At 40.8% G+C, this 16,062-nt stretch overlaps 1 protein-coding gene and 1 pseudogene across 1 annotated transcript in view; both read right to left on the reverse strand.

Moving 5' to 3' along the window:
• Positions 1-1,163: 1,163 nt before the first annotated feature.
• LOC107133008 (small ribosomal subunit protein uS12-like) lies at positions 1,164-5,415 on the reverse strand (annotated as a pseudogene).
• LOC100848700 (ATP-binding cassette sub-family C member 4) overlaps positions 3,853-16,062 on the reverse strand; it is a 164,021-nt gene continuing 151,811 nt past the window's right edge. The window contains exons 30-31 of the mRNA XM_024989169.2: positions 12,126-12,260; positions 3,853-7,619 (exon numbers count right to left, since the gene is read on the reverse strand). Of these exons, the coding sequence (XP_024844937.1) occupies positions 7,599-7,619; positions 12,126-12,260 (156 nt within the window). The 3' untranslated portion in view covers positions 3,853-7,598. The remainder of the gene's footprint in view (positions 7,620-12,125; positions 12,261-16,062) is intronic.

The raw sequence follows: 16,062 nt of genomic DNA on the forward strand, positions 1-16,062 counted from the left end.
GTTCTCATTTGGCTGCAGGGTGGAATCACCTGTGAGGTTTTAAAAAGTGCTGATTTCTGTGTCCCCTCCCCTGAGATTGTGATTTAACTGAGATGAGGCTTCAGCACTGGGATTTTACAGAGCTCCCCTGGTGATTTGAATTTGTAGCCAAGTTTACAAACCACTGCCCTTTGCCATATTGAGGACATAAAGAACTCTACCCGGATGAGGAAGCAGAGTAAACAGAGTAATTTTGCAGGAGCAGGTGTGTATGTTTTTGTGTACAGGGTGTAGTTGGGGTGGGGGCCTGTGACCCCTTTTGCCCACTCTGAGGCCTCAATGCACAGCCTTTCCATGCTTCTCACCTGGATGCCTGGATTTTCCTGCGCCCTGGTGGTGATTTTCAGTATGATACGGTTGTCTCAGGAGATTTCATACAAGCCCCACCCTAGTTCATCACAAACCTATGAGCAGGATTCCCAAGGTGTGGCTTGCTAGTAGGGCAATCCTGGGAACTATAGAGGATGAGCAGCTCAGCAGTAACTTCAGGAGTTGCTCCTGTGCAGGGAAGTTCAGGGAGCTACAGGTGACTGGCCAAGCATGGGTGTGGCACACAGCTGTGACTGGAACCATCCTGTGCCTGGGATCTGAGGTGTGTGTGTGTGCTCAGTCGTGATGACTCTTTGGGACCCCATGGACAGAGGATGGGATTTCCCAGGCAGGAATACTGGAGTGGGTTGCCATTTCCTCCTCCAGGGGATCTTCCCCATCCAGGGATTGAACCTGATTCTCTTGGGTCTCCTGCACTGGCAGATGGATTCCTTACCACTAGCGCCCCTTGGGGCCTTGAGGGACCTGATCTTAAAGTCAGTGACAGGTAATTCCCAGGCTCAGTCATAAAGAATCTGCCTGCCAATGCAGGAGACAATGGAGCCACAAGATCGATACCTGGGTCGGGAAGAATCCCTGGGGGAGGAAACAGCAACCCTCTCTGGTATTGTAATCTTGCCTGGAAAATCTCATGAACAGAGGAGCCTGGTGGGCTACAGTCATAGGGGCACAAAGAGTCAGACATGATTGAACACAGGCAGTGATAAGTGCCTATAATATCGAGCATCAAGAAGTGCAGAGGTGTAATGTAATAAGCATCCCAATAAACAGCAGCTGACCCTTGTTTTGCTCTGTGTGACAAGGATGTGGTTTTACTTAACTATCATATCACATTTAATTTTTTTTTGTATATGAAAACTTATTACTATAATTCTTTCGTCATCGAAATTTATGATCTTGGTCTTTCCTTCTTGCTTTTGTAGAAGACCAAAAAAGACACTGGCTACTTTGACAACCTTAAAACAGACTCCAGGAATGTCACCAACAGCATGACCTTTGGAACCAAATCCAACAACCAGAACTTCATCATTTTCCTCAATAAAATTCAAGCAACCATCACTGGGTACAAAAGGCTGTGATTTTTTGCCATTCTTGGTGAACTGAACCCTGACACATTTCCTGATGGCAGAATTTGGATGTTTGGCTTCAACCCCTATTTTTTCGAGCACAATTTTCTTGGCATGAGAAGTGCATCCAAAAGGGTTGGCCTTGAGGGCTGTGCCCAAATGGGCTTTCTTACACTGTTTCCATGCTACTTCTGGGCTCGTCGGTGGCTACAGAGCTTCCTGGCAAAAGCCACACTTGCTCACCCTACCAGCCTTGTGGGCCTGAACGAAAGACCCATCATGTTTAATTTTAACACAAACTCAGAGGGTACTAGGATGTTAGGACCCCCATCTTACAAGAGCTTAAGGACCTTGCTAGAGGTCATAAGACTACTGACAGATGCGGCACCTGAGCCCTGGTGGAACCGCACAGTCTGTCCCCGCTCCACCTGTGTCCCGTGGGACCAGGAGGTCTCCCTGCCCAAAGACCTGCTCAGCAGCTTCAGCCTGACTCCCTGGGTGGGTCCGTGTGGTCCCTCCAGGCACCTGCAGCCCCTTTGCTCCTATAGCCCCTGACTCAGGTCCTTCCTTCTGCAGAGCAGCCCCCGAGGACTCCACGGTTGGCAGGAGGACACCCTTGCCCCATTCTAGCAGCTTCTCCCTGTGGCCAACTCCCAGAGGTGGGGTCAGGCCAGGTTGTGAGGAGAATCATGAGAGAAGCAGGAAGGTGTGAGCTTGTAGTCAGCACCTTCCTCTGACCTGGGACCTCCCTCTCTTCTGACACTTCCCGACACTCAGGGCAGCTCCACTCCATGCCCCACCTTTCTCCATTACAAGTGCTCCTGTAGCTCTGCTGTGGATCAGAGTCACCAGGGGAGGGGTCAGAATGCAGAGTCCTAGGCTCCAGCCCCAAAGGTCTGATCCAACATCCCAGTGGATTGGGATGCAGGGGGTCCTCTGAGAACATTCTGAGAAGCATTTAACAGACCTGCCACTCACATCTGTGGGCCCTGGGTCAAGAGTATAATGAAGCCCATCCTTTATGTTTAAATATTTAAAAGTTATAAATCAAGCTAACCCACTGTCAAATACACCCTCATAACCACATGGCAGGCTGGGGTTCCTGGACCCTGGAGTTTGGAGCTAGAAGGCAGGACAGCAGAGGGAGGGGCTGACCCAGCCCCCAGCCCTCCCCCTGTTCTTCCCACCTCTGGCTCTGATCTTCTCTGTGCCCTGAGGAATCTGCTGCTCAAGCAAGAGCACCTCCAGCCTTCAAGTCCAAGCTCAGGCCACCCTCTTCTGCCCCATAAACAGCTGAATCTTGACCACCTGTCAGGCCGGAAGATGGGCCCCAGGAGGGAGGACTGCACTGGTGCTGGGAACAGGGTCCAGGTACTCACAGCACCGCCTGGAGTGGGCGGGGCTTCAGGTGGCCACATGCCCTGGTCCTCTCTGGCTGTCTGCACCTGGGGGAGGGTGCAAACGCAGGATGACCTGAGCAGGGCCTCTAAACCAGCACTTCCCAAACTGTACTGTGAGCAGGACTCACCTGGGTTCTAGAGATTCTGAGTCAGTAGTGGGTAGAGACAAGATTTTGTGTTCTAACAGCCTCACAGGCCAGCCGATGTTGCTGGTCCACAGGATGCACTTAGAACAGCAGAGACCCAGGGCAGGGTGGGCAGAGTTTTCCTGTAAAGGACCAGGAAGCCCATTTCCAGGATTTGTGGGCCTTATGGTTTCTGTTCAGAAAAATATCTACTTCTGCTTCATTGACTATGCTAAAGCCTTTGACTGTGTAGATCACAACAAACTGGAAAACTTAAAGAGATGGGAGTACCAGACCACCTTACCTGTCTCCTGAGAAACCTGTATGCAGGTCAAGAAGCAACAGTTAGAACCGGACATGGAACAACTGCCTGGGTCAAAAGTGGTAAAGGAGTATGACAAGGCTGTATATTGTCACCCTGCTTATTAGACCTACATGGAAAGAATGCATGTATATGTATAACTGAATCACTGCTGTACAGCAGACATTAACACAACAGTTTAAGTCAACCATACTTATGTATATTTTTAAAGAAACAAGAAAAAAAAAAGCCAAGGGTGTCAGTAGGTTCGCTATTAATATTTACTCTAGTTACTTGCTTAGCCTGGTGTTTGTCTGATTTTTCCACTTTAAAAATATAATTCTTCCCTAAAGAATTAATCTGAGAAGATATTTTGAGTCCATGAAAATGCTGTGTCTCTTCCAACCCCCAAACACTCAACATATGTTCAGTCAATGATGAATTTTGTCTGAGTTATTTATGACAATGGCTCCCATATGGTACTTTTCTATCAATCTGTCTACATTTGTGAGTTGCCTTCCTACAGTAAAAAATAAATTTCCCTTAGTCCTGTCTATTTTATGTCTTATTGGAATAAGTATAAACTCATGGATTTTTAAAAATTTTTATTGTTGCCAAATGTAGGGTTTAAAAATCCTCAATCTACTGTTTATTGTTATTTACTTACAAAAGTTCTAATGTGATATAAACTCCATCTCAGAGACTCATTTTTTTGTCTAGGTAGTCTGCAAAATGTAATTTAAAAACTGTTTTTCACATAATGTCCTCCAGAATTAAATGTGATTAACTATTGGATCAAACACTGGTTTGGAATACACAAAGCCTCCACCTATCAGGTGGATAATTGTGAGCATTGTTGCTGAGTGAAAGAGTGAAGTTAGTCAGAACCCTCCAATGTAAACTCCGTGTAGAACATTCTTAGTGTGTCTAAGTCTTAACCTTGTTCTTCTTAAAAATATCACACAATCCCAATTTGATTATGGCAGGTCACATGGTTCTGGTGTATAGACGAAGGTCTCTTAGGGCTGGGGCATGTTATTCCTTCTAGTAATGTTATTTTTTAGGTCTAAACTCAAATAAATATGTATTTCTCCCAGTTTTCAACACACTGCTGGTTTAGCCCTGAAAAAAAAAAATCCTTAGAACATTAGGTTTAAAAAACAAAAACTCAGTTAATCCATATTCTGTTTTAAAATTAAAATTAATAATGTATATATGAAACCTTGATTTTAAAAAACCTGTTGTGTTTCTAGATACCCCTCTTTAACACCAGGACCATGCTGCTGATTCAAGAATAGGATCTATATAAATACATGCACAGAATTATTTTTAGACTAAAGCTACATGGCTGAAGGGTGTCCATAGTCCATTTTGTCAAAGATGGTGCCAGTTTATTTCCCTGGCACTCTGGCTGGTTACTGCTTTCCTTTCACTCTCAAGTGTCCCACTCTGGACAGTACATTCTTCGGATACCCACACTGCTGGTGAGAGCAGAGAAAGACCTAACAGGTAGATCAGTGTGACTGACTCCAAAACCAGGGCTTTCTGTTATCCCAGGCTACTTCTTAGAATTCCAAAATTATAAAGTTGAAAATGAAGGTTTGTTCTCAGTCATCATTTACTCATTCAGAAAACATTTACTGAGCACCCCCTATGTAACAGACACTGTGCTGAAAGATATAATTAAAAAGTAAATAGGGCACAGTTCCAAGTCTTTTTCTCACTTAGTTTAGTGAGAAAACAAACCATATGAATACTCATAGTCAGGGCAGGCTACATAGTTTACATAACCTGTGTAAAATGGAAAGAACAGGCCCCTTGTTTAAGAATCACTGCACTGATGACAATAGGACACTAACCAAGTACGGTTCAGTTTAACAAACGAGAGGCGCTCAGGGTCCTACAGAAAGACGAGTTACCTAGGATGATGACTGATCTTACAGTGACTTCCTAGAAGAGGTGACGACTGAGCTGACCCTAGAAGATGAGATTTCTCCCCTTCATGGACCTTCTCCTCTATTTTTTAAACCAGAGGGTATTGAGGAGAATCACTAACTCATCATTTTGACTTATACATCAGTCATCAAGAGTTTCCCCCACAGGACATCTTCATCACCTACCTTAGAGCTGTGACACAGGATGTGGGGGGACATGGAGATGTGCTGTTCAGACCTCCCTTCAAGGACTCATTGCCTGGCTGCTGGGGGTGCTGCCAGTGGGCAACCTTCAACCACTAGGTTGCATGCAATAATCCTTCCAGGTGGATATATAAAGACCGGCCATTGAATGTGTCAGGACAACCCTGAAGGGCCATCTTCACTCCTGATGCCCCATGGGATCAGCTAAGGTCATCCAGCCAGTGATCCAGCTTGATCTTTCCTTCTGCCCTATCCTGATTCTTCCCTCCTGATTCCACGGTGTTGATTCCAAGGGCAGCCCTGATAAACATCCCAGCACTAAACTCAATCTGAGTCTAATTCCAGAGAACCAGCCTGTAACATGTATCAGAAAATGTTCCAGTACTTAGGGAGGATTTTTATTTGAAAATTACTGGTTACACATGTACTTATAACATTTTAAAACCCCTAAATAAAATATAAAATGGTGGAAATAAGGACTTTTTGTGTGAATATCATTACTTTTGGTTTAAAATCCGTAACCTAATGTTGTCTGGCCAAAATGAAATTAAGCTATATATTAATAACAAAAGAAAACTATTATGTTGAAACACATGAAAGTGCCATTTTATACAAAAGGCTGAATGTTAGCAGTTCCACATGTTCAATCTAATAGAAAAAAATCCATTGGCATTTGAAATTTAGAGAACATTATACTTATAAATAACTCATGGGTAAAAGATATAGTTAATGAATTAAATTAGGAATTGGAAAATACATAATACTTTGGCTGTTGATTGGTGTAAGTATCAAAACTTGTAGGCTGTAGCTAAAGTGGATCTCAGAAAAAATGTCAGTTTTATATAACTTAGGTTAGAAAAATAATGATGTTATTAATCTGTTTGCAATTTAAGAATTTAGAGAAAAAAATCTCAAAAAGGAAAAGTTGAAAGAAAGAATGATATGATGAACTAGAAAGAAAAACAGAGCATCAATCCAGCAAAAAGTTGATTCTTTGAAAAAAGGAAAAAGTTATACAAGATTACTCATAAAAAAGAGAAGGTTCAAAGAAAATTAAGAGGCCAAAAGAACACAGAGATGCTGCAGAGATTAAACATGTAAGATATTGTGAATAAATTTGTGTCAATCAAGCTCAAAAAGCACGAGAAACAGATCCACTTTTAGAAAAATGAAACTTATCAAAATGACTCTGCAGAAATAACACATTGAATAGGAAGAATATAATTATTGAAAGTTAACCAGAGAATGAAGGCTAACAACACTGTGAGTGTGATTAATGCCACCAAATTGTGTGATTAAAAATGGTTATATGGTATTATGTTATATATATTTTACCACAATTTTTTTAATGTAAAAAATAAAATCTTCTATCTAGAAGACAGTCTAGAACATGTCTGTCCTTCATTAGCAAATCCCCTGGAAGGGTTCCTACTTTGATAAAGAATATTTTCTCTTCCTTCTATTTTAGAGGGCTTCCCCAGTGGTTCAGTGGTAAAGAATCTGCCTGCAATGCAGGGGACGAACGTACAATATTGTCCTTCTGTATTTTAACCATATGTTTTTGGGAGGGTGACACATCTCTCTCCTATAATGTTATTTAAACTACATTACTGTATGTTTTTCCTATTACTTTTCTCTGTCGTATTTTAACCAGAGGTCTTTGAGTGGAAAATGGATAGTAGTTCTGTTAAAGGAAGTGGTGATACAAAACGGCATCATCACACAGTCTTCAAGAATCCCTAATATAATTAGAAAGTAATATGTAATTCTGGGAACAGAAAAAAAAAAAATCTGTGAGAACTTCGTCTCAAATGTTAGAAAATGAGTTTGGCTCCAGAATCTCTCAAGACACAAAACCATCTCTTACTGGTGGCCTGCACCTCTGATTTGGATAAAAAACAAAATAGTATTACATATAAATAAGCATAAGAAATCCTTTTGCAAGAGCTTGAACTCACTGAGTGAAGCTGGAGAAAAAATTATAGATGAATATTTGTAATATGTAAATATCTGTTGCTGGTGTAAAAAAAGTATAATATAATTTATGCAGTGCAGAAACCTATTGGAAAAATGCCTTTGGAATAGACATGAACTCATGGTAGAAGCACAGAGTCAACTTAGAAATTGTGAAGGCTGATGGTTGTCCACTTGTCATTCATAATATTCATTACCACATGGTCACTGTGAGTGATATCTGGTTATTTTCTTTCAGAGTGCACCTGAGGGGGAAAAAAGACAAAAAACACATATTTATGAGTTTTAAACTCCTTCTTCTAAGGCAACACATTCTTAGGTCCACTGCTTCACGTGAAGCAAATCTTATCACTACTAGAGGCACAATAGGAAAAACCAGGGGTGTATTTATTCAATGGAGGAAGTAGCCCCATTAAAACCTTCATTGGGGAGGACTTAATGCCAAACAACCTGTAGATACACTTGAGTTCTGATCATTCTGATTCACAGATATGCTTTATCACTAGAGTAAATTGACAAGTAAAATCATTTTACTGACTCAAAGCCTGGAGAGAAATTAAAAACCAGGTGACAAAGAGGCTGGGAAATCTATTAATACTCTTTGCCCAAGGGTTTCTCATTTTCACGCATAAAATTAGCACAACAAATTTGGATGTTAGTATCAGGCTGTATTCCCTGTATTTTATAAACTCTTATTGACAAGCATTGAAAATAAGGAGTACAAAATGGAGAAAGCATAATACTATGTTCTTGCCTGGAGAATCCCACGGACAAAGGAGCCTGGTGGGCTACAGTCCATGGGGTCACAAAGAGTTGGACACGACTGAGAGACTAATACACACACACATGTAGTCATTAAAAAGAATGAGATAACCATATGCATTGATATAATCTGAGATACAACACTGAGTGAAAAAAGAAAGAATAGCTATCATTTGTGCTTAGAAACAGGAATTTTCTTCCTGATACACAGAACATCTCAACAGAACAGTCAACAGTGGTGCTGGGGCTCCACCTTGGGGGGGAGCTGTGTGATGACAGGAGTGGAGAGTGATTTATCTTTAGTTCATAAATTTTAAAAAAGTATTTTAAAAAAGTTTTTAAATTTTGTAGCATTAGATAAGCCATGTGTTTTAAAATATATTATTATAAATACATTTTAATTGTTTAGAGCAGTGGTCCCCAACCTTTTTGGCACCAGGGACCCAGTTTCTGGAAGACACTTTTTCCACAGACAGGGCGAGAAAGAGGAGATTCAGGTGTAAAGTGAGCAATGGGGGCAGCAGCTGAAGTTTGCTCCTTTGCACACCACTCACCTCCTGCCATATGGCCCAGTCCCTAACAGCCCACGGACCATAACAGTCTAGCCCAGGAGTTGGGGACCCCTGATTTAGAGTCTCTAAAGCTACTTAAACTATGGGTGTATTTTTTATTACTGGAAGGCAAGTCTTCTGTCTACACCCTTTTAAAAATTGATCCGACTTTTATACTGTAAAACACTTTATATTTCAATGCCCTTAAGCATCTGCTCTCTCATCTGATCCCTGTAATGAGTGTTAAGAAGCCGGCAGGGCTGTAATCCCTGCTTCACACACAGCTGAGGACCTGAGGCTTAGAGATCTTGGAGGACACAAGGCCACGTGGATGCTAAGTGCCTCTTCCATCTATTCAAAGGGGTCCAGGCTCCCAGAGCTCGTATGAGGATTTTATAACTTCTGGGCTCTATTAGGTGATTTCATGAATAGACAAAATGACATCTCTGTTGCACACTGGGAACAAAGAAATTTCAAAAAACTTCAACCTGGCCTGCTTCATCACAGAACAGAGTAGATGACAGGCATTCATTCTTTGAGCTGAACTGTGTCCCCTACAATTTTATATGTTGAAGTCCTAAACACCACCGTAGCTCAGAATGTGACTGTTTGGAGACAGTATCTTTAAAGAGGCAATAAAACTAAAATGAAGTCATACAGGTGGGTCCTAATCTAACAGACTGGAGTTCTTATAAGAAGAGGAAATCAGGACACAGGCAAACAGAGGGAAGTCCATGTGAGACACTGAGAGAAGACGGCATCTCCAAGCTAAGGAGAGAGACCCGAGAGGAAACCAACCCTACTGACGTCTTGACCTCAGACTTCCAGCCACAGGGCTGTGAGGAAATACGTTTCTGTTGTTTGAGTCACCTGCTCTGTGGTCTTTGTATGGCAGCCCTAGCAGACTAATGCCCCCTTCAGCTTTATGAATCCAAAAGGTATTTTTTCTACTATTTCATGGATCAGGGTCAATCAGACAGTGATCAGTTCACCTGAACTATTTGTTCAAGAAAATGTGATGTGGAAGCACCTTCTCCCAGATGTTGGGTTTTCTCTCAGAAGAATGAATTCTGTTCTATTAGAGTGAAAACCTTGTGACTTAGGCTAATCAACCCATTGTTACAGCTCTGAACAAGGCATTGATATCTGATGCTTGCAAATTCAAAAAACTGATAGTCTGACAGCTTATCCTCCTAAGAGGATGTAAAGTATGCAGAAGTAATATCAAAATGGGATGAGAATCAAGAACTGCATTTATTTCTGTAGAGGTGACCTGAGCCAGTGGCAGGACTGAAATCTAAGAGTGAGGTTCGTTCACCCTGGGAACTTGAGTGACCACCTCCACCTTGGGTACCACGTGAAAGGAGCAGTGTTCTCAGACTTGGCACAGAACACAGAACCTAGGTCTGTACTCAGCCTCCCCAGCGATTCCCCCTCTGTGCTCCCTGGACCAGCTCTGTGACCTTGGGTAAGCCCTGGACCAATCTCTTCATCCATGACATGCAATAAAAAAGGGCAGTCATGAGGATTATGTGAAATCATGCATGCAAGAACTGTGTAAAATAAATTATAAAAAAAACTACACAAATATAACTTACCATTAATATTGTTAGAGTAGGGGCAGGATTACTAGACTAGGGATCACAAGATTTCTAATTCTATGACCTATGTCTGCTTCTGTATGTATCTTATGTGACACTTGATTTAAAACATATACTTAAAGAACAGATTTATAATTCTGTGTCTGCTGCAAACTAGCTTAACACCAATTATACACACAGGACCACATTCCTTCTGAGGACTTAGTTTCCTCACCTATAAAATGAGGATGTTGAACCCTATTATCTTATCTGGCATATCTAAAATTCTGAGATCAATTTCTCATCACTCAATGACTTGATCATACATAAGGATAATATAGTTTTTTAAATGAACACTTTGACACATAAGTGTCATCACACATCTCTTTGATGTATAATGCCTAAGATCAAAAGAACAAAAGGGTTTTAAGAGTCCTTGCTGCTTTGTGACTTGGTTATATGGGAAATCACTAATGATTATCAGGTCTCAGGAGGGAAACTCTGACTCGGAGACACTCTAGATGAAAGCACTCTGTGAATTTTAGGCACAAAAAAATATAGAGTTTCATGTTCAGCTTCTCAACATTTGCATACAATATAGTACTTACAAAAAGCTATCTCCTTCCTACCCTATGAACAGTGGAAGGTACTGGTGTGCATTTCCTCATTTATAAGCAGGACTGAGATGAAACAGTGACAGAGGAATTTAGGCCACATTTTAGATACATTTTTCATACAGAAATACTGTTAGATACTGGGGCATGTTTTCTTTAACAGATATTTTAAATATTACACAAGTAGTTTTATTCTAATTACAAGTAAAAATTTGGGAAATGCAGAAAAATATGAAGAAGGTAAAATGCATCCATAATTTAATACCCAGAGATAAATTTTCAATGGGGAAGCCTTACCACATACAGTCTGAAGCCTCATCCCACCCAAAACCATGCATCTCAAACAGCAAGAGCACCACATCTTCCCTCCCTCCATCTTCCCATCAATGTCAACCCCACCTTGCTCCAGAATGAATTACAGGCGGCTTCATGACAATGGCTAAGTCCTTAAACTAGACCTCAGTTGTCACATCTGTCCAAGACACTATCACCTCACATTTGTTAGAAAGACACCACGTGACTGAATGTCACTCATCGAGGACCTTCCTCACACCATGTACAGTGCTTAGTGCTCTCACCCACCTCATCTTCAAGCACCATTCAGAGTACAGTGTTAAGGTATTGTGAATTCCTGATTTATCCTGGTGGCAACATACCTTCTTCTGGAAGTTACAGGGAGCATGGGCAGGGAGGGGGTAATTGAATAAAATTCTAAATGACAAAGAATTAGGGATTAAGTGACATAACATGTAGGAGTTTTCTTTACAGGTTAGAAACAGAAGCAACTTATACCTTTTCCTGGTAAATATTCCCAGCCTCAAAATATTCCAGAATTTTTTTCCATAAACTCTCAAATTTCATGGATGTTCCTGGACAGCACTTGCATCACAAATGTGCTGAGAACCAATCAGAATGAAACATAAAGGGTCTGCAAAATGAAAGTGTTCTGTGCTCTAAGGGAATCTGAACCTAGGGTCCAAGTGTGTGGTGAGTCCTATCTGAAATCTGTCTGTTAGGCACAGGCGCACATGCACAGAAGCACACATTCATCCTAAACCCTACCCCCACCACTGCTGCAGATTCTCAGCAGACCTGCTTTCAACTGCCACATGTTGTTAAGACCCAGTCATTAAGCTTAGTTTCTGGAGGTTCAGGATTGAAAAGGGCACAGAGATCCTGGGTGGATATTCTGAAGACTGAACCTGGAGACAAACTGTAATTACAACACCCTGCAGCAGGCTCACCTGTTTTGCCATTTCAGTGAGGGCAGAGGCCTCTGCCTTGCCCAGTTTTTGCACCATCTTGTAAAACAGGCTATCTGTATTTTGCAGCAAATCATATGGCCGAGTATATTCTTTCTGTCTCCCTGAATCCAAAACCTGTTAATCAGCAGAAAGAAACCAATTAACACCAGTGTTTCACAGTAACATATTGTGTGTGTGTGTGTGTATGTGTGTGTGTGTGTGCGTTAAGTCACTTCAGTTGTGTCAGACTCTTTGCAACCCCATAGACTGTAGCCCATCAAGTTCCTCTGTCAATGGGATTCTCCAGGCAAGAATACTGAGTGGATTTCCATTTCACCTCCAAGGGATCTTTCCGATCCAGGGTTTGAACCCATGTTTCTTATGAGTCTCCTGCAATGACACATGGGTTCTTTACCATGAGCGCCAAATGTTTCACAGTAATATTAAACTTCGACAATATAGAAACAGGCAGGAAAGGGAGAATAGGGAGAATCTATTTGGGTGGTAGGTCTGGCTGGTGTTTAAATGGTTTGATTCCCCTGTTTTACTAGGCAAACAAAGGCCTAACCTGATCTTTTATTATTATAAGGTTATAGGAAAGGAAGAAAATAGAAGTTTTATAGTATGATTACAGACACTCAGCAGTATGTAGCATCTTATATTCTGTCCAGGGCATTTGGGGTTATTATTATTAGTTAATGCTTTTAGCTCTCAGACTCTGAGTTTTGAGGGATATTTATACAGATACACAGAGTTGGAAAATAGCTTGATTCAAGAAAATGGAAGTCAATTTATCTAAAAAGCATGTTGATGTCAGACAAACCAGATGGCAGGGCCCTGACAGCAAATTGTCAAATTGGTTTGACAGAATCTGAGCAGTATTTGGGAAAAAAGAAGATGCTTCTTGAATTTCTTTATGGTTCTTGGTTACTGTCAGCTGCTAAGAGGGGCAGAATCCTTTATCTGAGAGGTTAAGATGTTTCTTGAAGTTGGCTGTGGTTGTAGTTTATTATTCTGAGAGTATAAGACTGGCAAAAGAAGCTGCTACATAGCAGCTTTAGTAGAATTGCTCTGCAAAAAAAAAAAAAAAACCTCTAGAAATCCAATTTTCTCCTTGGATAAGATCAAAGAAGCAATTAAGAAATTGAGCTTGTAATTCTAGTGATCATGGACCACACAGCACATGCAGGCAGCCCAATCTGAACTGTCTAGGACCTGAACCTGTTTTCACAAATTATCTTTCACTGCTCCTTTCTATTTCTTTCTAAATTCTTTCCTTACACCCCTTTTATTGCTCATTAATACGTCTGCCAGTTTTCCCGGGTAGCTCAGATGGTAAGAATCCACCAGCAATGCAGGAGACCCTGATGCAATTCCTGGGTGGGGAAGTTCCCGTGGAGAAGGGATAGTCTACCCACTCCAGTGTTCTTGGGCTTCCCTGGTGGCTCAGACAGTAAAGAATCCACCTGCAATGCAGGAGACCTGGGTTCGATCCCTGGGTTGGGAGGACTGGTGGAGGACAGCATGGCAACCCACTCCAGTATTCTTGCCTGGAGAATCCTATGGACAGAGGAGCCTGGCCGGCTACAGGCCATGGGGTCACAGAGAGTCAGACACAGACACGACTGAGTGACTAAGCGCAATAGGTCTGCTAATTGGAAATTGAAAGAAAGAGGAAGGAGCTCAATTCTCACTTTCAACTAATTAGTGACTTTGGTTAATGATTTTTTGGGGGGAGGGGAGGGAATGTCTGAAACAATTTGCTCAAGTGATATAACTATAAAAACTGTTCTGATGTTAAGTAGTGCTTCTTCATTTAGAGTAAATGTATCTTAAGAGAGTATGCTGAAACTCTAAACAAGACATAGGTTGTTTTTCCACATCTAGGTATTACAGTTAATTCCATTCTTTGTATTTAATTAGAAATATTTATTAAATCTCATAAAGTCCATTTTCCTGTTAATCTTTTGTTCACTTCTGTGGGTAATTGCTAAGGGCAACTCTCTCAAAAGAGCCCAAGAATAATAGAATCTGTCACATTCACATAATAATTTATATCTTCTGCAACTTGGCCAATTCAGATGCTCTTAATGTACAATTTTACTTAAGTATAACATGACAGAACATAACTACTCATTCTGATGTCAAGGAAGAAAAAGTACAATTTTAAAACACAGGTCTCCAAACGCCTATGGTCAACTAATCTATGAAAGAGTAGTCAAGAGTATACAATGGAGAAGACAATCTCATTGACAAATAGTACTGGGAAACCAGGACACCTACATGGAAATAAATGAAATTAGAACACACTAATTTTTTTGTATATATACAACCATACAAAATATTCCATATACAAAATAAACTCAAAGTGGTTTAAAGACCTAATATAAGACTGGATATTATAAAACTAGAGGAAAACACAGACAGAATACTCTTTGACATGAATCACAACGTTTTATTAGATCAGTCTCTCAAAGCAAAAGAAAAAAGCAAAAGTAAACAATGGGACCTAATCAAACTTAAAAGCTTTTGAACAGCAAAGAATACCACCAACAAAATGAAAAGACATCCCCAAATGAATGGGATAAAACCAAATGTAACCGACAGGGGTTTAATATCTAAAATACACAAACAACTCATATAACTCAATATCAAAAAACCAACCAAAAAATGGACAGAAGACCTAAATAGACATTTCTCCAAAGAACACATACAGAAAACAAACAAGCACATGAAAAGATGCTCCGCATCACTATTTATCAGAGAAATGTTAATCAAAATCATAATTTGGTATCACTCACAGGAGTCAGAATGGCCATCATGAAAGAGTCTACACATAACAAATGCTGGAGAGGGTGTGGACAAAAGGATACACCTCCTACACTATTGGTGGAAATATAACCTCGTTCAGCCACGATGGAAAACAGTATGGAAATTTCTGGAAAAAATGGAAAATAGAGCTGCCATATGATCTAACAATCTCAGTACTGGATATGTATCTATAAATGACAAAAACCCTAATTCAAAAATACACATACAACAATGTTCATAGCAGCAGTACTTAAAATAGCCAAAATATGGAAACAAGCTAAGTGCCCATCAACACATGATTAGTTTAAGAAAATGTGATACCACACACACACACATACACACACACTTATGCACAATGGAATATTACTCAGACCATAGGAAATGATGAAATATTGCCATCCGCACCAACATGGGTAAACCCAGAGAATCACACTAAGTGAAGTAAATCAGACAGAGAAAGGCAAATATGATATTATTTGTATGTGCAACCTAAAAACTAATACAAACAAATCTACATATAAAACAGAAATAGACTCACAGAAATGTAAAACAAACTCAGTTACCAAAGATGAAAGGAGAGGGCATATAAATTAAGACTATGGGAGCAATAGATACAAACTACCATAAACAAAACAGATAAACAAAATCAGTTCAGTCACTCAAACATGTCCAACTCTTTGCAACCCCATGAACCACAGCACGCCAGGCCTCCCTGTCCATCGCCAACTCCCAGAGTTTACTCAAACTCATATCAATTGAGTCGGTGATGCCATCCAACCATCTCATCCTCTGCAGTGCCTTTCTTCTCCTGCCCTCAATCTTTCCCAGCATTAGGGTCTTTTCAAATGAGTCAGATGTTCACATCAGGTGGCCAAAGTACTGGAGTTTCAGCTTCAACATCAGTCCTTCCAACTAACACCCAGGACTGATCTTCTTTAGGATGGACTGGTTGGATCTCCTTGCTGTCCAAGGGACTCTCAAGAGTCTTCTGCAACACCACAGTTCAAACGCATCAATTTGTTGGCACTCAGCTTTCCTTATAGTCCAACTCTCACATCCATACGTGACTACTGGAAAACCATAGCTCTGACTAGACAGACGTTTGTTGGCAAAATAATGTCTCTGC

Source organism: Bos taurus, unplaced genomic scaffold, assembly GCF_002263795.3.
Source record: "Bos taurus isolate L1 Dominette 01449 registration number 42190680 breed Hereford unplaced genomic scaffold, ARS-UCD2.0 Leftover_ScbfJmS_264, whole genome shotgun sequence".
NCBI classification, from domain to species: Eukaryota; Metazoa; Chordata; class Mammalia; order Artiodactyla; family Bovidae; genus Bos; species Bos taurus.